General features: G+C 36.5%; 1 protein-coding gene across 1 annotated transcript; it reads left to right on the forward strand.

The window, feature by feature from the left end:
* Positions 1–1,192: 1,192 nt before the first annotated feature.
* LOC104911381 (uncharacterized) lies at positions 1,193–26,615 on the forward strand. Its single transcript, XM_010712494.4, has 5 exons — positions 1,193–1,296; positions 6,395–9,889; positions 10,297–10,477; positions 13,456–13,557; positions 19,241–26,615. Exons 2-5 carry the CDS (start codon positions 9,687–9,689, stop codon positions 19,322–19,324), a joined length of 570 nt encoding a protein of 189 aa, XP_010710796.1. The 5' UTR covers positions 1,193–1,296; positions 6,395–9,686; the 3' UTR covers positions 19,325–26,615.
* The last annotated feature ends 1,164 nt before the right edge of the window (positions 26,616–27,779 follow it).

Consider the following 27,779-nt stretch of genomic DNA (forward strand, 5'->3'; position numbering starts at 1 on the left):
TTCTGAGGAAAGAATTTCCTTCTAATATCTAAATCTCCCCTTTTTTTTGTATAAAACCCTTCCCCTTGTCCTATCATTACAAGGCCATGAAAAAAAAGTCAATGTTCATTATGTTTATAAGCTCCCTTTAAATATAGAAAATGTCTTACTAAGAGGTAAAAGAGAAGAACAGCAAGTTTCAGAAGGTATGGAAGGAAGCTGCAAGGAATTGTGGAGTTGCTACTAGTGGATTTCCTAAATTCAGTTTTCAGCATCATTGTTCCAAATATACTAACAAATGCAGGACATAATAACACCCTCACAGTAGCAGGCTCGACATCATATCTGCAAGCAGAGAGTCAGAGGTTGATGACTGCTGAAATGAAGAACTGGTTCTACAGAACACAGATCAATAGGTAGGATGGTTTCTACCTTTTAGTAGATTCACTGCTTTTTCAATTTCTGCTAAGCTAATTGAAGTTGAAAATGCTCTGAAGTACAGTGCATCTTGCAGAATTAAACTTCAAACCATTCCTGAGGATATTGAGGTAACCTGCTATCATAACTGTGCATTATTCACCATGATCTGTATGAAATAAAAATATTCCTGCTTTGAAAGTTGGTCTGTATGGAGATTTTCTGAAAGTGGAGATTGGATAATGAGACAGTTGGGCTAGCCAGTGCCTTGACATGTTTCATTTATGGCTTGATTAGACCATGATTTAATGAGATACTGTACTACATGGAAGCACATCATCTTCAGTCATTTAACACCAACTGAAGTCTGAATGTTTCATTTCAGCAGTGTCTCTCCACTTTTGAAACTTAAAGAAAAATAATAAAAAAAAGAGACTAAGGCATAATTTAAGTAGAAAGTTTCATTCCGACTATAGTAGGCAATTACAAAGAAAACCAGAAGAAGACTGCCCACTTCTTTGCTTCTCTTTTCAGTCCTATAGGCTATTCGTTAGTCTTTCTGAGGTTTTATTATACTGTATAGAATGTGTTTAGAATTTAAGATTTGTAAGGGAAAAGCAGACAAAAGAACAATCTCATGTTTCTATTCAACTTCCCTGTGTGCTATTCCAGAGACTCAAAAGGGTGATATATTGTCTAGGAGAATTTGTGGCCACTGAATTTTATTGTTACAGGATATCTTAAGGTGACATTAATTTTTTTTTGTATTCTCTTTCACAGGGCTACCAGTGGAGGGGCAGCTGTAGAGCACTGATGTGTGCCAGTGGATTTTCTCTGTTGAATGGTCTCTAAGCATCCAAAAGCTTCACTAAATGGTCCCAGAATTGTAGACCATCTGAGGTACTGTTACAGTGTTTTGAGTTTACCTCCATTTACAATGGCTTTGCACCACATAGATTCCAGTTGAATCTAGTGGCTCAAAGAACTGAAGTAACCTTACTGGTAGACTTTCTAGTATACAGTTCTCATATATGTTCTCACTTGTGAACAAAGCATGATGCCATATGGAAAGGCTCGCATTCATTTCTTGGCTTTCATTTAATTGTGTAAACTGAAACAGGAGTCAGAATAAAAAAGGATATATTAAGAATACATTACGTCATGCTGAGATTACGTTAATTATTTAACATATGGCAAAAACATATGGATTCTCAGTGAACAGTAGAAGCCATTCAGTCAGCACCTTGATAAGCTCCATGTGTCCTTCACTGGCTCAGATGCCTTTCCTGGAGTCCCTGTGTATCTGCTTCCCACTTCCTCTGAAGACTGGCTAGGCAGCACGTCAAGACAGTTTAAAGTGATTGTCTTCACTGCCTGCAAGGCTTTGGTAATTTGCAAGTGTGAATGATGTATGCTGGCAGATAGCTTCTTACTGTGTGGCCCAATTGTCCGACAATTTAACTTCTTACTAAGTAGCTTGGGTAGACTTGATGCTGTGTGTGCGTCCTGGGATGGCAGTTCTTGAAGGCATTTTTACTGAGTTATGGCCACTGCACACGAACAGTGTCTATTAAAGCATTGTGCTAGTTTCTGGGTAGAAAATATGGGTTGGTGTGGTGGCCACACGCAATGGTCTTTGTGGCTGCACACATGGCTTGCAATTTGCTGGCATAAATTGTAATCTTCCTGAAACAGTCCACAGTAAGTTGTCCCTATGTTACCATAGGGTTCAAATTTATTTCATACTAAGGGGGGAGAGAAGACACTTTTCACTTAACATCAGGGCAACATGGCCATCTTGAACTTGTTTCAAGAGGAATTCCCTGGATCATATTTGAAGCTCTATAATTATTCTCAAAGAAGCACTTTCAAATATGAATGACTAATTATTTGTATTTCTGTGCTCCCCCTTGTCTGTGCTGGATTTTCCATGGCCTTTAGTTTTTTAGCAGCCTTTTTCGTGTTCCAATAGAGTGGGTAGAAAACTTGTAAGATTAGTTTGTATTAGTGGAAAAAGCCTCAGTCCTGCTTTATTTTGCATTCATATGAGAGAAAAAATACAGAACTCACAGAGTTTCAGGTATTAAAAATCTCAGTGAGCAAAGTACAAATATGAAATGTCGTTGAACAGGAAAGATTTCTTTTGGTTAAACATCTCTTCAGAGCAGGCATGCCCTGCCCCTTCTGGAAGGACAAAGCAGTACTGTCAGTGCTGTCAACTGTAGGAGGAAAACCTTGTATTTGTTATCCACTGGATTAAAAATCCCTGTTATTGCTGTTTTTTGAGTGCAGACATTTCATAGCACCTGCAGGTCAATGATACAAGGCTGCAGTGTTGCAGAGGAGCATGAGTGTTAGGTGTTATACTCAGAAAGCGCTGCTCTGTTCTTGTTTTAAAAGAGTGTAAACCAGAGGTCATTGCACTGTAACCAGCAGATTTAATGCAGTTGGTGTGAAATCATCTGATTCAACAACTTCACGTCCCTGAGTCTGGAGATACTCAGGCTCGATGCTTCAGATGCTTGCCAAGGCACGTCCCACGTGTTTCCTACTTAACTAACACTTGCACAACTGATGGCCAAACATTCCTTCTTGAGCATTTACTATTTCCAAATATGTTTATCTTTCAAGTAAATAAATTTTGTGTTAATTAGTGACAGCTCACTGCTAAAATATTCACTTCATTCTTTTATCACCCTGTGGCAGGGTTCTGCATGCCATGCCAGCTGTCCTTCACAGCAGGTCTTAAAAGTTTGAAGCCTTATTTGGTGTCTGCATTGACCTTTTAAATTCCAGAGTAAAGCTGGGAGTATATAACTCACCAATGTAACACTTGTTAATAAAATGTCAGCTTTGTAACAGTGAGACTTGCGTTGATCTCTCATACTGTGTTTTCAGCTCAGGACTGTATACCTGTGATGGTATCATTGCAGAAGGGGTAAAACATTCCAAAAAAAAGCACCGTTCTGTTCTGTCCCTATAACCAGCTCACAACTCTGCCACCTGGGGAAAAATCATTTCCCCTGTTTACATTCCAACAAACAGTTGGTTTCTTCATTGCTTAGGTGACCTCAAGTAAACCCAGACAAGCTAGTTTTAAAGGCTAAGAGATTATCTAAACCTTCAATTCCATAATCAATAGCAATGCAAATAAACAATAGTAATAAAAGAAATATTAAAAAAAAAAAAAAAGAGAAGAAGCAGCAGAATGGCTAGCAGATGTTTCCTAAAGAAGATATTAACAGAAAAAAAACAAGCATTTAGTTTTTCTTTTCATTTTACAGCACAGTTTACCAGTTTATTATATAGGACTTCTGAGCAGGTCAGCTCTTGCTCAGGGATTAAGTTGAAAAATTCTTGATTTCCTGCTCAACTGACTCACTTGATAAGATGCTTTGTAATGACATCATCAGCCATTTAATAGCTAAAACATTTGGATTGTACGAACTCCTGTGGTTTAGATGGTTCTTGACCTTCTGTGTGTAGGTAATGATTACTTACATATCTGCAGGCGTGCTGAACGCTCTCTGCAATATGCTCAATAAAAATAACACAGATACCATTCAAAACTACTACTTTTGTCTTCTTCAAATACAGATATTACAGCTGTTTAGATTTTAATGATCTGTATGTATAAGTGCTTGAAGCCATTGTTTTCCATCTATTTAGTGTAAATGCATGAGCAGTTCATGTGGTGTTTTAATGATTTGTTCTAGTGTAAGCATTGCCTATGTCTATCTTGGAAAGCTGAGTCTGGTATTACTGTGATGTTCAGCTTTTGTCATACTGTATAAAATAATTTGGTTCTCCTATGTGGCACTAATTTTCCTCTTGTTCTCTAAAAGATCTTTAGCTGCAGAAAACCAAATGTTATCAGTGCAAACTTTGCAACAGACCTCAGCAGATTTCTAATTGACACAGTAATGCGCTTTCATTACTGGTCAAATACCAGACATCTGGAAGTTGATTCTCATATAATCTATAATATGGAATAATCAGAATACTTTGAAATAATTGTGTTCAATTGGTGAATGGCCCATTATGCATGGGAAAAAAAAAAAAAAAAAAGAAAAAGTAAAAAGTCAAACCTTTGAAAATATATGGAAATGCGGGAAATGATACAGGCTGTTTCCAAAGTATCTCATCCAGTAGAGGATGCTTAGACATATTCCTAGGATTCTGAAATCACTAGTAGAGCTGTAGCTTCTTCAGAGAATAAGAATGCTGTCTCTACCATCTTAATTAAAATAACAGATATTATTATATTTGTCCCAATTCCAAAAGTGAACAGTAAAAATCAGCTCAAAATATTACCAAATCGTATTTAATATGAGGTCATTGTTGATTGGCACATGCAAAAAGTACCTATATCACAATATAATCATAAATATTTTTTACAATATAATCATAAATATTTTTTATTGAATGTTCCTAAGTACTGTAAACTATTATTCCATAGCTGATTAGAGATTAGGAAAATTTTGAAGAAATTCTTAAGGAGTGCTTAAACAGGATAGCATATGTATGTTTATATCTTTGTATTTTTGTGAAGTTGCTGTGCTCACTTGACAGAAATTGGCCTGGAAATATTGCATATCCAATGGCAACATTTGGTTGCAAATTCTTTGTAGTTTACAGGGAAAAAAAAAAATTTTAGATGTTGTGATCCTATTGCTACCTATTGCAGCAATGATACTTTTTAGCTTCAGTGAAGAATACAATCTAAATGTGCTATCCAAAAAAGCATCTTCCTTCCCAAAGCAAGTTTGGTCTGAATCAGCTAAGGTCTGCTTTTTTTTTCTTGCTTCCATCCTTTTCTCCATTTAAGATAGTAACTTCTGGGTAGTTGAAAAGCATTTTCTTGCTCACTTATTCTTTGTGAGTTGTTCTGTCACACCAGAATTCTGTCACAGCCAGCATCATTTCAATGACTGATTTACTTGACAAAATTATTTTAAGTGACTTCAACCTCAGCTGCAGGCTTAAATATAGTGAGATAAGTGTCGCATGCCCTGATCTTTTAGAAAAGTGCACATGATGTATCCATGTTAGGTGACATCTTCCATAGAATTAAGTGTTGTGTGATGTTAACTGTGAATATGACAAAGAATAAGAGTACGTTTTGTGGACTAATGGAGATGATTCTTAGACATTCAGAGCTCTCTGCAGATGTCCTTGTAATTGTAAGATGAATTAATGCTTGCTGTCATTTCTTCCAATCAGAAAAAGCTAAGTAAATAAAATAAGCTGTCAATTTTTTGGTTGTTTTCTGTGTGAAATTGAAAACATTTCTTGAGCTAAGTCCTCAAGTCTAGGACTACTGGTATGCTTGACTTTTTCTAACTGTATACATCAAAGCGTAGAAGTGAGCTAAGCTAACAGCTCATTCAGTGTAGTTGTTGTGTTGGAGGAAGCATGCTTGCTTTACAAATTTGAATAGATGTTGTTGTTCTCAGTAATGTCACCCACTCTATGGCTGCAGGCATTGTTTGAACAGAGGGAATGTGAAGCATTTATTATTTTATTCAGGGGTGCTCAGCCACTCTTCCTGGATCTTCTTTATCAAAATGATGATGCAGGCAGTACTGGAGAGGCTGAGCAGACAGATGGCCAGTGCTGAAGATTGATGCAATGCTTTATCTGTGTGGTCTTCAGAGTGGATGAGTCCAAGTGTAAGAAAATAAAGAAACCTTCACAATTGAAAGTTGCTTGTGATTTTCAGAGAACGGATCAGAAGTCAGTATTAACCTTGCTGTGTGCTAAAGAATACATATTTGTTTTTGTAATTACCAATTGTAAGTGCAGATCACACAGTAGCTGACTTCTGCCTCTCCTTGGTATTCTAGGTCAGTGTGTTACAGACATCTGCCCAATGCTGCAATCTGATTGTAAGATGAATGCCATCGGCACAAACACATTCCTTGTTTCAGTTACACCAATATAATCTGTCCCCTTGTGTTTATTTCAGCACTGAGTGAATTCTTTTGGTTATTTATAGATCCTTCTGAGATTGTGTCAGTGGGGCAAGAGTGAAGCTGCGTTAGCAGATGGAGTGCTCCATAGAAGTCTGTTGCCTGGAAGTTGTCCACTGGCTGTGTAAAAGGCACGACAAAGAAGTGATCTTGCCTGCTTACAACTGTAGAGCAAATGTTCTATAGACTTCGCGTTGGACCAGCAGTGAGAAACCTCAGAACAGACTGGAGGAAGAGCTGTGACTCACAATTCTGTTTGTTTTGCCCTGGTTCTCCAGGAGAGAAGTAATCCCTTTTTCTGATAAATATGATTCAGGGGTAGCATTGTTTGCCTGGTGTTCTTGAGAACTGGGAGGAAAATAACAAATTATGTGCAATGAGCAGGACTTTGCTCTTTCCAAAGTAAGTCAAAGTACAGGAGAGTACTTAAATAGCTGCAAAGTCAGTTCTTTCTCCCTTATCTGACTTGTCTAAAAAGCCTTACAACTCTGTGCCTCTTCATGAACTTGCATTGACAAATACTTTTGCTATAATGAGCAGGGTTTCTGTCAGTGCTGTCAGTCCTCCATGGTTTCATCACAGTTGCTCAGAGGATCCCAAAGATGGCTATGGAAATTAGATGGACAGGAGCTCAGTGGAAGCTTTTTAGGGAATGAAAGGATAAAAAAGTAATTTTGTAGGTTGACTGACCTCTTTATGAGATGTGTAATGCTGCTGTGATTTAATTGTACTGCTAATGGTACATGAGGATGTTTGAGCATTTTGGTAGGAGTCTTCTGGTTATTATTTAAATCAAAGGGAATTAAATTTGATAGGTCATTAAAAATCTCTATTTATTTTGGAGATCAGTAGCATTTTACATATATATATAGAAAGTGATTTTGATTCTGATCCTTATTTTCATGAATCCTTTTTTATACACTTTGGCCAAAGAAAATATTTCTGATGTTGCCATAAATTATTTAGATTATCTCCTTCTGCTCTTAAGAGCAGAAAGTCAGGCACAGTGCCATACTATGCTGCTTTTGAGCCTGCCACAGTTGTGTTTTCAGTTCAGGGGATATGAGTTTGTGTGCCTTAGTCTACTGAATAAATGAAACCAGACTGAACCATATGAGTACTTCAGTCTATATCTTTAGTCCACCTTGTCTTTGTTAGAGACACCACTGTGTTTTCTAATTTACCCACTATTAATTTATGAAAGGCCAAGTAGCAAAGATGAGCTCTCAGAAAGGCAGATCAGGTATCAACATTACTGTTTCTTAAAGATGTGCCGCTGCTTCATGGGAATACACAACCACATAGTCATTGACTGGATGTGATTAATCCTTTAATGGCTGTAATATAAAAGAGCTTCCAGAATTTACTTCTATTAGCTGCTGTAATGTCTATGAATTTCTGTAAGAGTATTACATAGAAAGAAGAACCTTAATATGAGGTCAAAAGTTACTGAGAATAATTTGTTTTAGGTGAGTATTGCATTTTATCAAGATTTTTCTCAGTGATTTCAGTAATTGCTTCTCTTCTGTTATGCTTTGTTTTCATTTCACTTTCCATGTCCATGTAACAGTTTATTGTGTTTCTGAGATAGCTCTTTGCTTACTCCACTGCTATCAGCATTTCAGAAAAGACTGTAGTAACATCTAAAAAGTGTTGTTCTTCTGATCTCTTAACCTACACATTTTTGTCTTCTCCAGTGAGGATTATTTCTAGAGGACGGCTCATTCCTTGTTTATTTTGGCTGCACATCGATGACCCTTACCTCCAATGCCATATGACTGTTAAATTTCAAGCAAAAACGTTATATTTTTCTTGCAACAGAACCGGACAGCAGTTTTAGGGATTTTTTTTTGCAGTGCTAGAATAGTGCCATTTGTAGAAATAATATTGCATGATTTTGAGACCATAAGCTAAAAAATTCAATAACTTTTGTTTGTTAATTTCTTATAGATGGATGCATGTTTAATTGCAGCAATGAAAACATAGTGCAGTCTTTCTTCTCATTCAAGCTGTAACTAAAAGACTGTGAGGAATAAGTACTACTGGAATATTACTGGATTACTGGTGTGGTTACTATTTCGGTTTTGCTATAAATAAGAACATATTTCTCCTGCGTATTGCTTAACTACTTTCACTGAACTGAAATGACCATCACGATTAGTAGTCTTTGGGGCATGGGAATAAACTCTTCCAGGAAAAGATTTAAAGTAAAATGAGTACTTGTGTCATTTCAGTCCGGGGAGGGAAAACTTTTTTTTTTTAGAAGTACGAGTTTTAAAACTAAGGACATCGTCTACATTGTTTTCTTCGATTATCATTGAGACTGATTTAAAACCTTTTTTCTTTTAAGATCCGAAGTAGGAAACTAGTCTTAAGAAACTGAAGGGCTTTCAGCCAGAGAAATTACTGCACTGCTCATAAGACAGAAGATTCATCCTAATAGTGTTCATGTTTAACTGCCTGGAGAGAAAATAAATAAAAAATACTTTGTTTTCCAATTAAAAATAATTATTGCCAATCTAACAAAAGCTTTCAGAAAAATGTAAAGCCAGCTTTTAGTATCATAGTTTCAGTTTCCTTTCTTTTTTTCCTTACACTACTTCAGTTGCATTACGCAATAATGTCAGCATAAATACCCTGTTGGTTATATAAAGATATGGAATAGAAACTTGGAAATTACTTGTTTATGGAAGACTTGAGGGTTTCAACTACTTTGTTAATTTCTGTTTAGACAGTAGCAAGAAACTGCTTTATGTGAAGCATTTGCAATGGCAAATGTTTTTAATCTCAGAAATATATCTTTTCCTGGCTAGCACTTAATATTACTATTAGTTTTTCATTGCTTCTCTGAGAAGATTATTTCATAGTCAGTATTTTGATTAGAGATCTTTACAATTTATTGTTTATATGGTCATATTTACTCTTTTCTTTGCTGACCTCTGATGGAAACAAAGATGTGGTCATTAAGGGGGGAACACAAATCACGTGACTTAGTATTCAGCATAATAAAAGTCTGCAGCTGAGTGAGTGGATGAGTTCCTTTTAAAGTCAGCGGAGAGGCAGAAACATTTTCAGAATGTATTATCTCTAACATATTTTTGATGTTTGTTTCAGGAAAAGAGGTGTGGCATCCTGTGCTCTGCTGACTATGTTTATTAGATATCTATTGACTCCATTAACCCTGGGAAACTGGACTCTGCATCCTGAACTGTAGAAATCTAATGAGTCTTATCACAAAAAGTACAGGCAAACAACAGAGATGATGAGAACAATCTGCAAGGATATGATGTGATACTAATTTGCAAATTATATAGGCCCATGAATAGGCCATTTGGCTGTTCCAGACTACTTGCCAGAGTGGAAGAAAGGACAATATATATTTTGCACAGCTGGAGCAAAATGCCTATGTGGATGCTGGAATGGTCAAGAGAGACAGGCACTGATGAAAATGATGTAAGCCACGATGCAAGTAATTTGCCAGCACAGGAAAGCTTTCTGAGACCTCTTTGTTATGTGAGATGGTGAGTATTTGCTAGAAGGGGATTGAGGACTCATGAGAATAAAAAATAAAAATTCAGAAAACAGAAAGGATGGGTTGAAATAATGAAAGAAAATATTAAATAAATATTCAATCAATATTAAATTAGCTCATACAATGAACATAAGAGAATGTGAGGTGATCTAAGAAGATGTTATTGCCGATGGAAAGTCCAGATGAATTGTCAGTGAACTGGACACAGAATAATCCTTAAGAGAGACATTTCAGATAGTTTGAAAATAAAATATTTTGTCCAGTTTTCAAACTGTTTTTTTAAACTGACAGGTATATGGACTGAATCTAGGACCAAAACAATGTTCTATGGAGTTAATGTTTTATATTGTGTTCAGGCTTGATAATTCTTTCTCCTTTCTTTCTCTTTCTTAATAGTTCCCCTGTGATTATTTCCTGTGATTCTTGCCTTCAGCTACATGTCTATAATGACAGCAAAGATCATTCGGAAATGTGTTTGTTGGAAGTTAGTACAGGAGCATCAACACAGCGCAACAGTGATACCTTGGTCCATAAATCTGTGACAACCGAAAACATCATCTCAGCCAGTCATTCATGGGTGGGTGACATTCCACTGAGTTGCTTTTTGATACAGAAATGCTCGGTTCTGCTTTAACTAGAGCAGAGCTTCTATCACAGTCCATTATATCAAGAAAATTAAAGAACTGCAGGTGGCCTGGAGAACTCATTTTGAAGATTGTTTTGGATCAGTTACTCTGTAGCTCAGACCTCTTTGTCCATTATGAAGAAACAAACACAATTACTACTGGTCTTGATTAATGATAAGAAAAACAGAGTGAAAAGGGGAACGTTTTTCTCTTCAGTGCATAGAATGGTAGTTCACTGAAAATTAGCTAAAAATCAATAACGTGTAATGCCAGAAAACAGATTTTGTATCTATCTGACAAATTATTTGTTAGATAAAGAGGCTAAAATGGGGAATCACTATTAAGTGTTTAATCCTACAGATCACAAAATTCCAACTTTTAAAGATACAAAACCTACTAATGGATATATTGCTATATAATGTATTCCAAATAATGAGGTTTCAATCAGAAAATTTTTTTCAAAGAAGTTCAAAGTCAATCAAATTCAGATTTATTCGAATATCTAATTTTCATGCAGCTTGCTAATGGTTCAGAATACACCCATTGAAGTTAATAGTAATCTCAAATAAAAGTATCCTTCAGTAACTGAATTATTAATTTTTTTCATAGTCAGATTTGTGTCTTCAAGATTAATACACAGCTCTCCTTAGGTAAATAAAAAAGTACATGTAAATATTTACTAAAAAGATTTAAGATTAGATTTATGTTTATCTAGATGCATATTTTATGGTAGAAGGACGAGCCTCAGTATATACTTACATAATATGACGGATTATTTCCTTATAGCCTGATAGTCCTTGAAGATACCAGTTATGCCAGGCAATAAGCAAGGGAATGCCTATTGTCTATGATTGGGTTGTAAGAGACAATTTTAAATTGTATGTGAAGCTTAACTGCAAAAATGAAATCAATTAGTAGATGTGGCAAACAGTAGCTCTTCCTACCAAAAGATCTAAATCCAGCTTCTTATAATCTAGATAGGTTCAGGTGGTAAAGGTGAGAAGTGCATTTATTTACTTCTGTAATGAATATTTCCTTTTGATCCCCAGCCTGCCTTTGTTAATCTTTCTCAATCCAAGAAAGCCTCGCATACTGTAGTCAGAGCTTTAATATAGAAGGCTGGGAGCAAATTGAAGCAATGATACTGGGAACCACTAGGAATCTGGAAACAATTACAGCTGCAACTGAATTTAGCTACAGCATATGTGCATACAGAAATTTCAAATAAAGTAGTACTGCTAGCACTGTTTACGGATTTGTGAATTGCACAGATTCTTACATGATCTTTGCTTTGGAATATTTTGTGAAGATTCTTTTGCTACTGGATAAATGAAATAGATGTTATGTGGTACCAGTGCTGAATCCCAAAATCACGATGATCTTAGAGGTCTTTTCTAACTGTAATGATTCTATTCAGCTCTATGAGCAACATTTCCGAACACTGCCTTGGACAGTAGATGCAAGACTCCTCAGAATCTTTACCATGTCTTTTGTCTGCAGCTGTTGTGAATTTCTTCCTGCAATTTTTCTTTTCACTTTTATTTCTAGACTTCTTCCCTTCTTAGATTGAATTTCATCTACTGAAACAGAGTTCTCAACTTCAGTATGAAACGTATCAGGGAATAAACTGTAAATGACTGCAGTTTACAACAGGGTGTTCATAAGCTGCCCTCACATAAAAGCAAAGAGCTACAAAATAAGTGCAGTGAAATAATAAAAGATGTAATTCACTGATCACTCACTTATCACACTAAAACCAATGCCTGGTTCTAACAGATGTGCCATATTCTTTCAGATGAATGAAAAGAGTTGGTAGTAATGATTAATTTTTATAATGGTCAGAATGAAGATCTTGGGAAGATTAACATGAATCTTATTAAATGTTTTTGCATCTATTGATGTCAGTTTACTTTGAAGCTTACAAGTGAGTTTTTGCTTCCTCTTCAAGCTGGTAATGATAGGCATTTTGTCTTCCTCTCTTCCCTTCCTCTTCCTCAAATATCTTTAGATTCAGTTAATACCTGAAGGACTTGTTATACTTAGTCTCAGTATATCTCCCCTGATTTGGTGTTTGAATGAGCTATATACTAAAATGTACAGGATAAGATGCAAAACAGCCATTACTGAGATTCTTCTTCACTAACACCACTGATAGAGCAGCCTCTAGTGCTGCATAACTGATTATGGGATAATTCACCACAATTTTTTCCTTTTTTTTTTTTTTTTTCATGGAACCAAGTGATGGTTTTAAGTGATGTTTGTACCTAATTTTTCATCCATTTCTTTGAATTTGGCAAGTCTCTTGAATGATCTGTTAAAGCTAGAACATAGAACGGGCTTTTCTCTGGATCACTGAGAAGGTCAAGAGCAGTGCTATTTGTAGCCATTATCAGTGGCATGTGCAGACTCACGAATGATTAATCTCAGGACAGTTTAAGTACTCCCCATAAGTTTCTCTCAGTTTGTCTCCCACATCCATGAGGACTTGTAGTTTTAACCTCCATATCATTAATTCCTTGCCATCTCTCTATCTCAACTGCCTTTCCTTTAAAAATACTACAGTCTTGAATTAGGCCATTATTTCATCCTTGAAAATCAGTTTCAATTTACCCAGTTCACCACTTTTTGAAACCAGAGTAAGTCATGATTGCTGGGGCCAGAGGGGAGTTGCCTGAGAGATGTGAAGTGCACTGAGCTAATATGTAAGGCTAAAGTATAAAATTTAAGTTATAAATGAAAGTGACAAGCAAAATTTTTCTCCACTTAGCTTTATTAATGATGCTTTTTTTTGTGTGTGTGTGTGTGTGTGTGTGTGTGGTTGTGTGTGTGGTTAGATGTATTTATTGTCATTGTTTTTCGCTGTAATTTCATTTCATAATTCAGTTGGCTTTTTACTTTTTTTTAATGGCATCACTTTTTTTCCATGCAGATTATTGTCATAGGATATGTCTGTGTGGTCTTCCTGGAACAAACATATGCAGATATTTATCTAAAGAAGCAAAGGCTTAACAGCGGGCTTATTTTTAAATATGTGAGTATGCGGTTGAAATCAAAGCTGTGCAGATTGTCTTTTTAAGGCGACTAATAAAAACGGCATTTGTTTTTTTTGGTTGTAGGCCCAATCATATATCTGGTGACATCCTAAACATTGTCTTCAAACATTTATTTAATTACACAAAAAGTTCCACAAAGAGCATAGGGAATATTTGTATTCTTTAAATTTGATATCTTTTGAACTACAGTCAGAATCTTGAAGAATCAAGACCCGTATTAGTTTATCATATGGTGAGCATTTTTTGAGAAAGATGATGAGAATGAACATAAATAAGAAAAAACATCACAAGAAGAGAGATTTAAATGATGAAAGAATTTGAAAGAGAAAGGAGAGGAATATGAGCTAATGTATCAAAAGTTCAAAATTTAACTTAAATTGTAGAATGAGAATGTCCCTCTTCTCTGATAAGTAGTATAACAAAAAGGAAAATGAAAGGCAATTTGGAAGCCATTATAAGGATTTTTTTTCTGCAACGTATAATTAGGTGATAGAAATAATTCTCAGGGGAAATGAGACCAATTACGCAAGGAGAAATCCAAGTGAGATGGAATATTTCCATAGATAACTGTGGTACCTAGAGTAGCAACAAATGGTAAGCAAGCAATGTAATAATGCTTATTGAAATAACCATTAAGCCTTCTGCTCTAATGCTACCATTCAAAAGCAGATATTATCTGCAAAGGGACAGTTTACATCACACCTACGTGATAGAAGGATCTTCTACCTCCTCCTCAGCTATCTGGTGAAGACCACTTTCCATATTAGTGGTTAAAAAGAGCCAAAATCTTTTCTTATGTAGATCTAACCAAGCACGACAGCAACAGTACTTCTATGTATCTGTCTAAAATCCTTTAACAAGCATGAATTTGACATTTAATATATAGTATCGGTAGCTTTCAACTACCAAGTATTTGCTCAATAGACTGAGAAATTTCTTCAATTTTTGTTAAAAAAATGATAAAGCAAAAAAAAAAAAAGGCGAAAAGGTATCTAATCTTTAGTTAATTCATTAATTAATCAATCGATCATAACAAATCCCCTGATGGCTACTTCTTTTCATTACAGAATTTTTCAGCTTCAGTGGCCCTTTAACCACCCTTTGACTTTTCATGACTTTTCATTGATTGTACAATTTTCTTTTTCAAGATTAAAATTTGTATGGTACTTTCAAATCAAGGATCTTTCTAGAGTGGGTCAGGTCTTCCACATTCTGGGTGTCTTTCATCTTTATTACCATCATTTTAAGTACAACATGGAAGTATGATGACCTTGTTGAAATCATGATGACAGTGACACAAGGCAGAAGTAACACAATACTTCTTGTGCTGTAAGTGCAGGGACAGCATACATAATAATGTTGTCTTACTGTATTTATGCTAATTATGCAAAATTATGGGGTCTTTTAGAGGTGATTCAAAATGGGCAGACAAAATTCCCAAGACAAAATGGCAGTGCCATTTATGTGTATTTGTTTTCCTCATTGTGCAATTTCCAGTGTGAATTACAGAGGTTAAAATTTTGGTAAGCACTGGTATGCTCACAGCAAATAGGTTCTGTTTCACTTCTCTCTTCTATGTACATCTTAATTGTTTAATGTAATATTTCTACTTAATTATAGGAAATGTCACTTACTATATTGATGGGAAAATGAACACGGGCAATGTAAGTGACATTGTACATTTTTACAATGTGAGAGAAAATGACTAATTATGAGATAGAATAAATTAACTCATACATCAAATATTTCTGAGAGGTGTTAGGAGGTGGAGATAGGAGGTTCCTCTGGCTTAATCTTTCTGTAAAGGAAATTAGAGTCAAATTATATTGGAGATTCAAGAGCAGAAATTCTCTTCATGGCCTAGAAGAACATATAACAACACCTAACATTTACAGAGACATAGCATATCATCTTGAAGTTTATACACTGCAAGCATCACTTCATTTATCACTGGAAGTACACTGTAGCATCGTAGCATACTCCACAAATTTTATTAGAATGTATGAATTCAGTCATGGCTACTATAAAACAGCTGGAGCATGCGTGCAGGAGAGGGTATACACATAAAGAGGAATCACAATGAATTTCATGAAGTTGAAGCTGCAACTTGATGACTTTAGGTCAAACATGGAAAAGTTCTGAAAACTTGATCGTAACTAGTAAATGCACTACTATAAGTCTATAAATTATTTCTATTCACTGGTCCAGAGATTTAACCTATGGCAATCCCTTGGGATGAATATTATTCATCCAGAAATAAGGTCATATTTCTAAAGAAGTGCATGTACTTCAGCTTTACTCTATCTAACTTAGGTTTATTCTTTCTTTCTTTGCTTTCCTATATAAGAATTTGTTGCTTTCTATCAAGTTCAAGTTGCTTTTCTAGGTTTTAAGGATTAATCAGGAAATTGCTTGAGGAGCAATGTTTTCGGAGAAAAAAATAAAGTATTTTTATGAGGAATCACCATTCTGTACATGAACTCTTGATGCAGAATGCAACATTAGGCTAATACCTGTTATCTCTGAAAGTTCATGATAAGCAGCCTGACAAAAGCTTTCACCATTTCCTACTCAAATTAAATACATCTCTTCCTCAGGCTAAGGGATCAATACGTAAATAAATACATACATACATATATAAAGCTTTAAAAAGGAAAGCTACAATTTATTCTGGAATGAAGGAATTCTGGAGAGGTGTCAGGGAAGGTAAGCTGGATCAGTAGATGCTCAAGATGTTGAGCCTTGCAGAACGGGAAAGTCCAAGTGGCAAAAGAAGGGAGAAATAAAAATGAGAGATTGAGGTTCGTTATTAAATATTAAGAAAGTGATAAACTTTTCTTCTATTAATTTTGGTGAACTCTATCAATAGAGTTCATTTTCATTCCAATATAGATCATAAAGAGATTATAAAACCTTTGCATTTTCCACAAAAAAATAGAGTTTGTTTTTCCAGACAGCTGTACTGCTAACCAACATTGCACAGGCATCACTTCACATTCCTCCCCTGCTGCCTCCCTCCTCTTATTCCTTTCCCTTCCACATTCCTATACATATATTTAGAGAACTCAAAATGCTGCTAACTCTCCTGTCATCACAAAGACAGCAGAAATAAACATAAGTCACTAATAAATGTTACATCCCTAAACTACAGCATGAAGAAAGATGGCCTCTTTCCCAGAAGCTGTGCACTGAATATTGAAATCTGTTTGCAAACCAGCACTGAATGCTGTGTTGTCAGCCAGTGCACGTAGCTAAGTGCAAGTGGTGCAGACTGTAGTTAATTAGTAAGTTTTGTTTGCTAGGCTGTGACTACAGCAACTTTCTTCTCATAAAATATCTTTCATGTACATAACTAGAAACAAAATGTTCCTCAAAGAAGCTCTGTCCGTGTGTTTAACTGTTTTCTCTATAGAGCTGCCAAGTCACAGTCTCCCAGATAAAAACAAATCAATGTTATTGTGATCGTATAAGGGGTTCTGAATTTCTCTCTCTCTCTTCACTTTTACTGAAAGATTTCCTCTTGAATTTATGTCTTCTCTGTTATTTTTAATGCATTACTGTGTAAAATCTCTTTCACGTGCATCTATATATAAATTAAGCGTTTCATGTGGTTACTGTAATGTAGATATAATTACTCTATTGCACATTCTAAAAAGAAGTTGAGAATTAAAACAATTACAAAGAATTTAAATAATATGAAAATTCTATTAATTCATATGGAATTATAACAATTATATATATATGGCTCAATATATTTGTGTTGTTGGAAAGAGTAAATTTTTTTTAAAAAGATTTTTATTTCCAGTGTGAAGCGAAGAACTAGACTTGAAGTGTGGAAGACAGGAAAAGTGCCTGATGTAATTTCTTTTTCCCTCATTCACAAAGATTTATTTTGAAATCCAACCTGATCAGGATTTTGGAAGGTTATTTATTTGTTTAGTCTGCAGTTTCAGTCTCTTGGTTCTAATTTGCTTTCGTCACATACACTAGAGTAAATGGTATTCAACTCCATTGAAGTCAATGGAACCATGCACAGGTAAAACCAATAGAAGAAAATTAAACCTTTCAAAGAAAACCTATTGCATTTCTTTTGAGAAGCTGAAATGGGTAAGTTTAGTTAGTTTATCACTTGTTGAAGTCTGACATTGCATAAAGCATTAGCAACTGGAGTCTACTGTCAAGACAAGGATAATGAGCAAATCCGAGTTTATAAATGGTTGACTGGAAACAATGGTGCACAGATAACCTGGAGAGGTTGAGAAAGACCTCACTGGAGTTTATTTGCATTGCAGTTCTATTGGAAGTCACAGAATCTTGGCTTCCTACCTACTTAGTGCCATTTATTTTTGATATGCCCCAAAGCATCCCTGATGCTTATTAAAATAGAATGGTGTCTAGGCAGCCAGTAACGCTACTGTATCTTGTTTAAACAGTTGCTCTATTTTTAGAAGTTCCAAAAAGCTTCAGTATACAACTTCAGCCCAGCTATATCTGTTGATTCATGCAGCTTGTGAAACCTTTGACCTAGATTAAAAAAAAAAATCCAATATTTAAGAAGGGAATCCACATAGCTTTCAGGATCCACTTAGTGCTGTGGTTTAACAAACTGTTCTTCTCATTCATATAATTTTATTATCCTGTTTTTTGGTTTTTTTTTTGGTACATCGTACAAATTCTTTGTGGCTGTAATCTAAACAATTCCACTTTGCTAATACATATAATGCATTTTACTTATCAACTATATAGTGTCTTTATACATCTCTGCTCAAAATGTGGGGCTTTTTTTGTTGGTGGTGGTGTTTTTTGTTTTGGTTTGTTTTTTTTTGCAAAGTGTCACAAACACTATACATGCAAGAATTTCCCTTTAATCTCATTTTTGTGTCAAATTCCTTCTGCAGTTTCTGGATGCAAGCCAGCCGTGTTAGAATGAAAATTGGAGCTATTCTCTGTTCAAGCCTGCCATAGTTCTCACAGCAGGGAATATTAGTTTATAAATTACCCCAGAGAGCACCGCCAGTCATAGAAAGCTCCATAGATCCACAGGAGCCAAATCACACCTTTCACTTCTATGAGCATTCGCATCCCAAAGTAAACAGTGTTTACATTTAAAGCTGCACTCAGCTTTATAAAAGACCATTCTGCCTCTTTTACCTTAGTTCTGTCTTTGACACTTTTTTTCTTATGGCTTATATTATATTTTACTGGGCAGAAAATATAGTGGAAAATAAGCTGTATTGTCTAATTGTTCCTTACATATAGAATAGATTATGACCATCAACAGAGGAACAAAGTGCCAGCTTATCTTAGTCAGTTTGTCCTCGTTGTTTCTCCTAAAAAAGTGGAGTTTTGAAACTATGAGCATTGTGAAATGATGAGTCCCTGTCTTGGGAGCTGACAGCATGATAATGCCAGAACACAGAGAATATCAGTCAGATAGAATAGCCTGTAATGTGGTACATAAAAGGACAGCAAAATATCCCCTCTAAAATAAAGGCTGTCAGACTAAAGGATACATTGCTAGAGCATTTCAGTAAGCGTATCACTATATAAATCACTGCAGTTACACAGCTGTAAGTCTTCCCCGCAAGAAATAATTATTTGATGACAATTGTTTTGGCAGCTTCTTACTCTTGTTTAATACTTCATATTTCCTATCTGCAGGGCTGCGATGGGACATTAGGTGGTTGTGCTGTCTACAGCCCTATCTTGTCAGTGAACACACTGGAGAAGCAGTTTGTTACTTAGAAGGTTTAGGCACTCCACCTACAAAAGTTCTGGACATTTCACAGAAAAGAAATGGTACATAGTATGACCCAAAGACCTGGCTGTAAAATTAGATTTCTAATTAGAGGATAAGATATAAACTTGTACACTTGCATTAAATTTGTTTATCAGAGGTTTCCTAAGCATTTAGTATATTCTGGTCTGGAGTGCCTCAGAGTGAATATAAAATTAAATTTAGCTAAACTTTGCTTGTTTATGGCTACATAGTTTGTGTTACTGAATCTCTCTATATACAGAATGCAATTAAAATCTAATTGCCACTGGAGAGAAGTCACACTGGCAAAACTGCACATACCCTTCTTGTGTCTAATGGACCACACAGCAGGGAGTAGCATCATTTAAACGTCTGTGAGGAAACAACACAGAAACGTATCTGAGAACAGTGATCCAAGGCAGGCCTGGGGCCTTTTTTGTGTAATAAAAAGTGCTAAGAGAAGGGAAATGACATTATAAAAAGTAAGATTTCACAAATAGAGAGGCAAAGAATTAAGTTGTGAGTTGAGGATTGTACCAGAAAGATTTAAACTTGGCTTGAGGAAGGGTTTGAGAGTAGAAAGGAATATCATCAGACACCTGGGTTAAGGTGATGCTCTGAGTCTGTGCTATTTACTTTAGTGAGGTTGAACAGCTGATTTCCATTAACATGCATGACTCTCTACCTTCCCACCAACAGCTCCAAACCTGCAAATACCTACACCTCCCTTGCATCCAGCTCATCTGGGAACTTTTGGGATGGATAGGTAGTGGCAGGAGAGCATTCTCATGCCTTATCATCCCTTCTCAACCTGTCCCAGTACTAGCAGAAACAGAAGGATGGATTGTATTCTGCTGGCCATGCACTCCCTGCAGTCCTCAGATGTGCTTTCCCACCATCTGAACTTAGCTCCAGAAGTGGGCATTGAAGAATGGCCCTTCAGTCTCCAGCTGTTTGCAGGAACTTCAGGTCTGGAGAAAAACATTTTCCATGTTCTCTATGGATGGTTTATGTTTATTTGTGTTCAGATAAAAATCTCTTCAATTGTTTGGGAACGATATGTCTTTCCTCTTGGAACTGAAAAACATAACCTTTGTGAGATAGACATAGAGAAAAGCAGCTGGCACTCCTAAGCTGTGACTTGGCATGAGCAAAGGATATTGAGATAACACAGTGTAGGAAAAAAAAAAAAAAAGTTTTTACTCTCCCCACTAAAGACCTGACTATACACAGATGTAATGTAGGCATGGGGGAGGCTGGAGGGAGAGGAAGATCCAGGAAGAAACACGATCTCTAAGCCCCTGCACTGAATTTGTTTCTTGTTTGATAGAAGTCAATGGAAAACTCATATCAGTGTCAATGCTTTTGTATGGTTTCTTTTTGTTGTTGCATTTATCATGCCCAGATAGACAGGTGATAGTTAGAAAACTGCACATGCCTGGAATGCTTCTTCCATGAAAATGTGACAGATATTTACAGATGCTATTACAGTAACAAAATGCTTTAGCCTGCATTTCTAAAATTTCTTGATGGTTTCCATTAATCATGAGTGCAAGTCTTGTGATTATAGTTTGTATTACAAGCATTATTAAATTTTTTTTTTTCCTGAGATTTTTATTCCCATTTCTTCTAGAACTGAAATGATTAGGAGAGGCTGATGGAGTCTGAAATTAAGCCTCTGTACAGGGAAGAAAAGGTTCTGCATTAAGATAAATAAGCAAATAATGCTTAAATGCTAATCTTAGGACAACAAATTTGAAACAATATATTTGAGTAAAAAAAATCCCTATATGAATTACTTACCTGTATTGTTCAAAGAGAGACTAAAATGCATTTGGTATAGGGTACACAAATGATGACATTTTCTAAAAGATGCTTTAAACAGTATGCCTTGGATGAGAATACCTTTCTTATCTAATGAATGACATCAATCCAAGCAGCAGCACAATTTCCTCATTGCTGAATACAGAAGTCGTTCAAAATCTGCAGCTACTTCATCATAAGGCAGTTCACCCTGAAGACTGCATCCCACCCGAGCTGCTGGCTCCTCACTGCTTCCCCCAGCACTTGGGTGCTCAGATTGCCTTTTGCTGATATTGCACCTGTTGGCTTAGGGCCTGCATGAGTCTTTCCATGCATCCACAGCAAATGTTCACCTTGGAAGCTGTGGGAGGTTAGTAAAACAATGCAAGGAAGTGTCAGGTAGCAGAAGGTCACATGGATTTCCTAGAAACCTCAGACAGCCTGGCAGCTTTGAAGTGTCGCTCTGCCTGACCCTGCATGCCAAGTTCAAAACCCAGCAATGGCTGCCTTCACAGCCAGCCAGCTGAGCAGAAGGCAGAGCTGTGCTCCGTGGCCAAAACACAGATCCTCATCCTGTGTAAACAGGGAAGCGGCTGAAATACATCTCTGCCAGTTGTCTCTACTGAAGGCCGTGGGCCAAGAACTCAAAGGGCATGTCTACACAGCTCAGACCAGCGGTGTGTTACAGATCTCTGAGCTGGCTTAAGAGCATTTGGTATATGGTGCAGCAGTGTAGTTCCATACTGCGATATTGAGTTGGCTCTCAGAAGCCCCTTGGACTGGCAGTTAACTTAGCTACGAGAAGTCCTGGTTACTGCTGTGTGTGTACGGTGTTAAGGAGATTGTTTTTCCCTGCAGTGTTGCATGATACTACAAACAAATTCACACAGCTCTACCTGGTGACAGCAACAGAAGCTTTTTATACCCCAAAATGTGAAAATGTTTTGTTTACTAGTTACGCTTGAATAAGCAGGAACCAACCCCACTTTGGAGAGGAAAATAGGTTTTCCCTGCTATAGTGGACACGCTCCTGTTGGAAAATGCATCAAACACTTTTGTCTTCATGGCACTGTCCATACCTAGCCCTTGCATACTGAGGATGCTAGAAAATTTGAAATCCTTTTCAGTGAGCCCAGTGATTAAAAATTACTTTCTACTTACTTGAAATGTTCCTTGAGGAAGCCTATGTCAGACAGACATGCACAGCCCCGTTACTGATGGCAGCAGAAAACCACTGATGGAGCTGGTCAGTGACATCCCACTGTCTTGTGCAGCAAAACCAGCTGAGGCAAATTCCAGATCACTTCAGGAAAAGTCATCTTATAAGCATCTTACAAGCAGTGTCTGTAAATTCTAGGATTTGCATGATGCCCCTTTTCAGAAGGAACCTGCAACACAGTGTGATTGGCCCTGTGCACCAGGATACACAGGGATCTGTACACTGCTGCACAAAGTGTTTCTATAAATCAGTGCTGGAGAGAGGCTGTTTAAAATTTGTCTCTTTGTCCCTTGAGAGGGAGCAGTCCAGTGGGTTTATTTGTTTTATCATGCTCACTGCTACTTAAAAGAAGACAAAATGTGGCAAGCAACTCATTAAGAGAGATTGGATCTATGTTAACATGCAAATGCTAATCCATTAGGACCCTGCTCATACACCAATCAATCAATTAACTCGTCTGCCTATGTATTGTTCATTATTTGAAAAATGGTTTTAATCATTTAGGTATGCATTAATTAATAGCATGCCTAGTTAAAAGGAAAAAAAAGAAATTTAGTTGTCTTTGGGGCTTACATATACAAATATTTAGTATTCAGCCATGATTCTGTGATTAAGATGTATCATATAGCCAAAGATAACACAAGGACTTCCAGAAGTAGAGATACAGAGCAATTTCAATTTATATCAACGACTTCATATGTGTCCTTTTTAAAGCACATGATAGAATAAGCCACTCTATATGTATATATATATATAATAAACTCAGAATTGCAGAAAAACAAAACACAACAAAAAAAACCCCAAGAATTAAATATGATGGTTTTTTTTGTTTGTTTGTTTGTTTTTGTTTTTATTTTTTTTCTATTTCAGAGTCATTTCTGGGCCAAAATAATAGCAGATGGATACTACCTCCCTGACTTCAAATAAATAAATAAATAAATAAATAAGGAGATTAAAAATTGGCTAAAATTTAAGTGAGATGGCAGTAGACAGAAAAGCCATTCCAAATGGAACTGGATTTTCTAAACAATAGCGACTTTCCATTTTTTAAAGAAGAAAGAAATAGATAAAGAAGGAATGGGTCACAAGAAATAGGTGGAAATTCTAAACTGGGCAATGGATTTATAGTGGGACAGGTAAATTGGAACTGATACAGAGATATCTGTAATTATTTAAGACTAAAAAAAGCTGAGCTTTCTGGATGTTCTGGAAGTAAGGCAGCATAATTGCACAGGTGCTGCATACTGGAGTTTGGGAACATCACAGAAAAAGGAACTGCAGAAGTCAAGGTCAGAGAAGAGTGATATACATGAGAATTTAAACAAAGGTGACAGTCACAGGGCATTTCAGTGACAGATTAATAGAAGAAAAATAGGAGTTGAGGAAAGTTCAGGATCAAGGATGAAATGCAGGGAACAAAGAGGTAAAACTAAACGTGAAGCTTGATTTTGTAAGAGGCAGGAATAGTTGGATGGGACTGCTTCTCTATTACATGCAGTGCTGTTTCTTTCCTTTACTTGGATGTGGGTTTTACACAGGTGAGTAATCTCTTTAATTTCATTGTCTTTCAAACCAACTGTTGCCTTCAGAGAAATCTGTATGTAACTACGGCTCACAGATGCAATGATTTGCAGTCTCAGCCTTCAGTCTGATTGCAGAGCTGTCTCAGGGCCTAATCCTGGTCCATTATCCCTGTGAAGGACTCTAGTGCCCCATTTGTACTGTGAGTGAAAGACTCCTTTTTTCCATGACAGCCTTCTCCATGTGATGATTTCAAGAATGTTTTCAATTCTGGGACAGAGAGGAACATGTTGTATCCTGAATCTTTGCATTTCATGACTGCTTTGTCTTTCTCAAGTTAGTTCAGCGAGGCTAGGGAAACCCATGCATTATAGACAGCTAATTCTCTGCACACTTCTGCCTTGTTAAACATGACTCACACAGCTCAAATTGCAGAGTGTTTATCCATTTGAAAGCCTGAAGCTCTTACTGTAACAGAATGAAAATGATCCCTCACTTCAGTTTTTTTTGTTTTTTTTTTTTCCCAAAATGTTATTAGCTAAGAATTTCTAGATACATAACTATATATGTTGTTCCAAAAGTAATGCCTCCTGTTGATTTACATGGAATCTACACCAGACACAAAGAGCACAACACTACTTGATAGAGCAAATCATCAGCTACAAAATACTATTTTTCAACACATTCATAACCATCAGCTATACACTTTCACCAGTGATGAACAAGAGCCTGCACGCCACGCTTGTCAAAATCTGCACCCAGTGGAGGTGACCCACTGTTTCACAGCTGCTATGATAGCGCCATTGCTAGGAAAATGACAGATGAAAGTCAGAAGGTGTCAAATCTGGACAATGCAGTGAGTGCAGTAGGACAATCCAGCCAAGATTGGCACTGTGCTTCACTATCTTCAAACTGGTATGGGACCTGACCTTATCATGCTGCAAGAGAAAGGTTGTCTTCTCTGACCTGACTCTGGAGATCTGAACTTTCAGCTTAGTCAACAATGCGATGTAGCAGTCAGAGTTGATAGTTTGTCCATTTTCCAGAAAATCCAGAAGGATCATCTCTCTTTTATCCCAAAAGACAGCACACATCATTTTACCCATTGATGTCTGTGTCTTGAAATCTTTATTTGATGGGGAATTCACATCTCGCCATCCATGGACTGCCATTTTGACTTCTGCTCTAAGTGGTTATACCACTTGATGCAATTCAGGAAACTGCCACCTTTAGCCTTGTATTGATTCAATAGATTCTGAAAAACTTGTGTACAGTGTTCTTTCTTCTCTTCTGTGAGCTTTCCTGGGACCCATCTGGTGCAAACTATGATACTCCAACGTTGCCACCATCATTTCCAGAGCAGCTTTTGTATTTCCATAGAAAAATAATTTAAGCTAGATTTTCTTAGTGTCTATATGCTGAATAAAGTGCATAGACATTTGAGATACTATCTATAATTGTGAAGATATCCTTATTTTTATATTGCATCAGTGTATACTCTTTTTTTTTTTTTACTCTTAGATTTGTACATTGTGTTTGTATAGTCTATTTTGGGAGAATAATTGAGAATCTATTCAAAAGCAGCCTGAAGTAGTAAAATAAGCAGAGAGCAGGACCTCAACATTTATAACTCAGGCCATGCCACTTATTTACTACTTATTGCTTATATTATTTTTCCCTAATAAAATTAAAGTATAATTTTACTGCTAGAATTATAACAGACAGATAAAAATCACCTTCTGCCTTTCCTGGTTAATGTTTGTTTTGGAGTGTTTGAGGACAGAAACAGAAGAAACAGTATACATATATGGACAAATGAAGAGACTTTTTCAAGGTTACCTTGCAGGCAAGTAACAAGCCAGGAATAGATAAAACTGAGATGTCAAGTGAGCACTGAGGAAATGCCAAGGACAAAAGCATATGCTTTATTTTGGAGGCAATTGCTGGATGTGTAAAATAGACATACCTGAATAATTAAATCCATGCTCTAACCTACAGTATGTAACAATCACAGTATACCAGGCTTTGAGTGAAAAATGATGATGTGGAATAGATCATTACCTGGTAATTGCTGGGCAGGAGCTGGCTCAGGGGTGGATCCCAAGCAGATGTGCTGACTGCAAGAGTGGTTCACAGAGGAGGGCCAGTTCCCTGCAGTACACTTTAGCCGCTGCATAACTGCTCATATCACAGACAAAAGAGCTTGCAAAAGAGATAGAGATATTGCTAGAAGTATTGTTAGGTGTGCACAATTTGGACTTAAGTTTTGTAACTGATTTGTTTTCAGGAACTGTTCTAGAAGATAAAAGAAGAAAAATGATTTTTTTTTTCTTCAGCCTTTTTTGCTAAAATAACTAAAGGTGAATGTCTTCTGCAAGAAATAGCACTTGTAAGAACATCTTTTTTTAAACAAACAAGCAAAAAAATCTTCAAGCGAAAATTATTGAGCAGCTCTTATTTTGAGCACTGTCTAAACACGGCCTCCCTCCCTGCTGTAGGATGTTGGAGCATTTACAGCAGCTGCGTGGATGGTGTGAGTAACTCCTGAGAATCACAGTGCTAATGTGACAGGGACTGGCTGCAAGATGCAGGAATCATTTCATTTATTAAAAATCATCATTCACTTACTGACAGGAAGGACAAAAAAGGTTATTTGGGCAATGGTCCAAGGCATGCAAGGCCTGGCACTCATTTTGTGCTCTATCTCTATGCTCTGAACTCCAGAATAAAAAATTCTCAGAAGTACTAAATGCTGACCTGTTTTTATTTTAATTTACCACCAATATCCCTGAATTGCAACACTTCCCTGCTTCACACAGATTTTTGGGTGGAAAAGAGTAGGCAATGACAGTGAAGTTGCATGGCTACCAAAAGTGGCAAAAATCCAGAATTCTGTTGCTAAGGAATATTAAACAGGAATTCTGGAGGCAGAGAAGTCATTGTATCCCACAGTATCCCAAATTCTGGTGGACACAAAGGAAATGAATAAATGGGGACTTATTCATCTCACATTCCATTTAAAAGACTTGGACAATGAATACTTGCTGGGAAAGGACAAAAATCAGTCATAGAAGTTTTACTTTCAGGATCTGAAACAGGAAATTCCAAACAATGAAAAGTTTAAAACGTTACATCTAGCACCAAGACCATGAGTGTACTTCCTTTCATATTCATTTGTTTAGATATGGAAAGATGTATTGCCCGCTTTTTATTTTATTTTATTTTCAGTGGCAAAGGCAAAATTTTTTTAAAGTCATAGAATTCTAGTCAGAGGATATGTTTATACATAGCTGAAGCCAGATAGGCTGTAGATTTTATAGGTTTGTGTACTGGAAATACAGAAATTACAGAGATATGTGTGCCTATCTCCCCCACATTCTTAGGAAGAGGAAAATGCAGAACTAAGCACTTTTGACACTTGAGGAATTCACCAAGAGATGTTCTCCTAACCCTGTGATTACTTCTGTCTGTGCCTATAAACATACTGTAAATCATTATGGTATGGGAATTTGTCTCTTTGCATTGATTGCAGATAACAGATGACATTTGAAACAAGAGAAAAATGAAGTACTCCTGCTCCTGACATTTTCACCACTTCTTTTCTTTACTAATTTTCAATGTCAGAGACAGTTTGTGCCAAAGCATTAAAGTGTTGCTTCCATAGATTTGCAAAGTGAATTAAGCTATCAATCTATCTCCTCTGACGAGCGCATTGTATTGATGAGTGCGTAAGGGATTAGAGAAACAGCTTTTCAGAGACATGGCACATATTAAAGGATTTATACTACGACCACTGGTTTTCAAAGTAATTGTATCTCTACTTAGACTTCCACCTTCTGCCTCTGACAAAGCTGTGACTCACTGTTCAAAACTATGATGTGCACCAATTAATGCATTCC

Source organism: Meleagris gallopavo, chromosome 6 (genome assembly GCF_905368555.1).
Source record: "Meleagris gallopavo chromosome 6, MGAL_WU_HG_1.1, whole genome shotgun sequence".
Taxonomy (NCBI): domain Eukaryota; kingdom Metazoa; phylum Chordata; class Aves; order Galliformes; family Phasianidae; genus Meleagris; species Meleagris gallopavo.

Bases quoted from the DNA above. Each gene is read 5' to 3' on its own strand.
- LOC104911381 (XM_010712494.4), top strand. From the start codon at position 9,687: ATGAATAGGCCATTTGGCTGTTCCAGACTACTTGCCAGAGTGGAAGAA. The intron at 10,478-13,455 runs GTGGGTGACATT...TTTTCCATGCAG, and splicing joins TCTCAGCCAGTCATTCATGG to ATTATTGTCATAGGATATGT. The intron at 13,558-19,240 runs GTGAGTATGCGG...TCCTATCTGCAG, and splicing joins GCGGGCTTATTTTTAAATAT to GGCTGCGATGGGACATTAGG.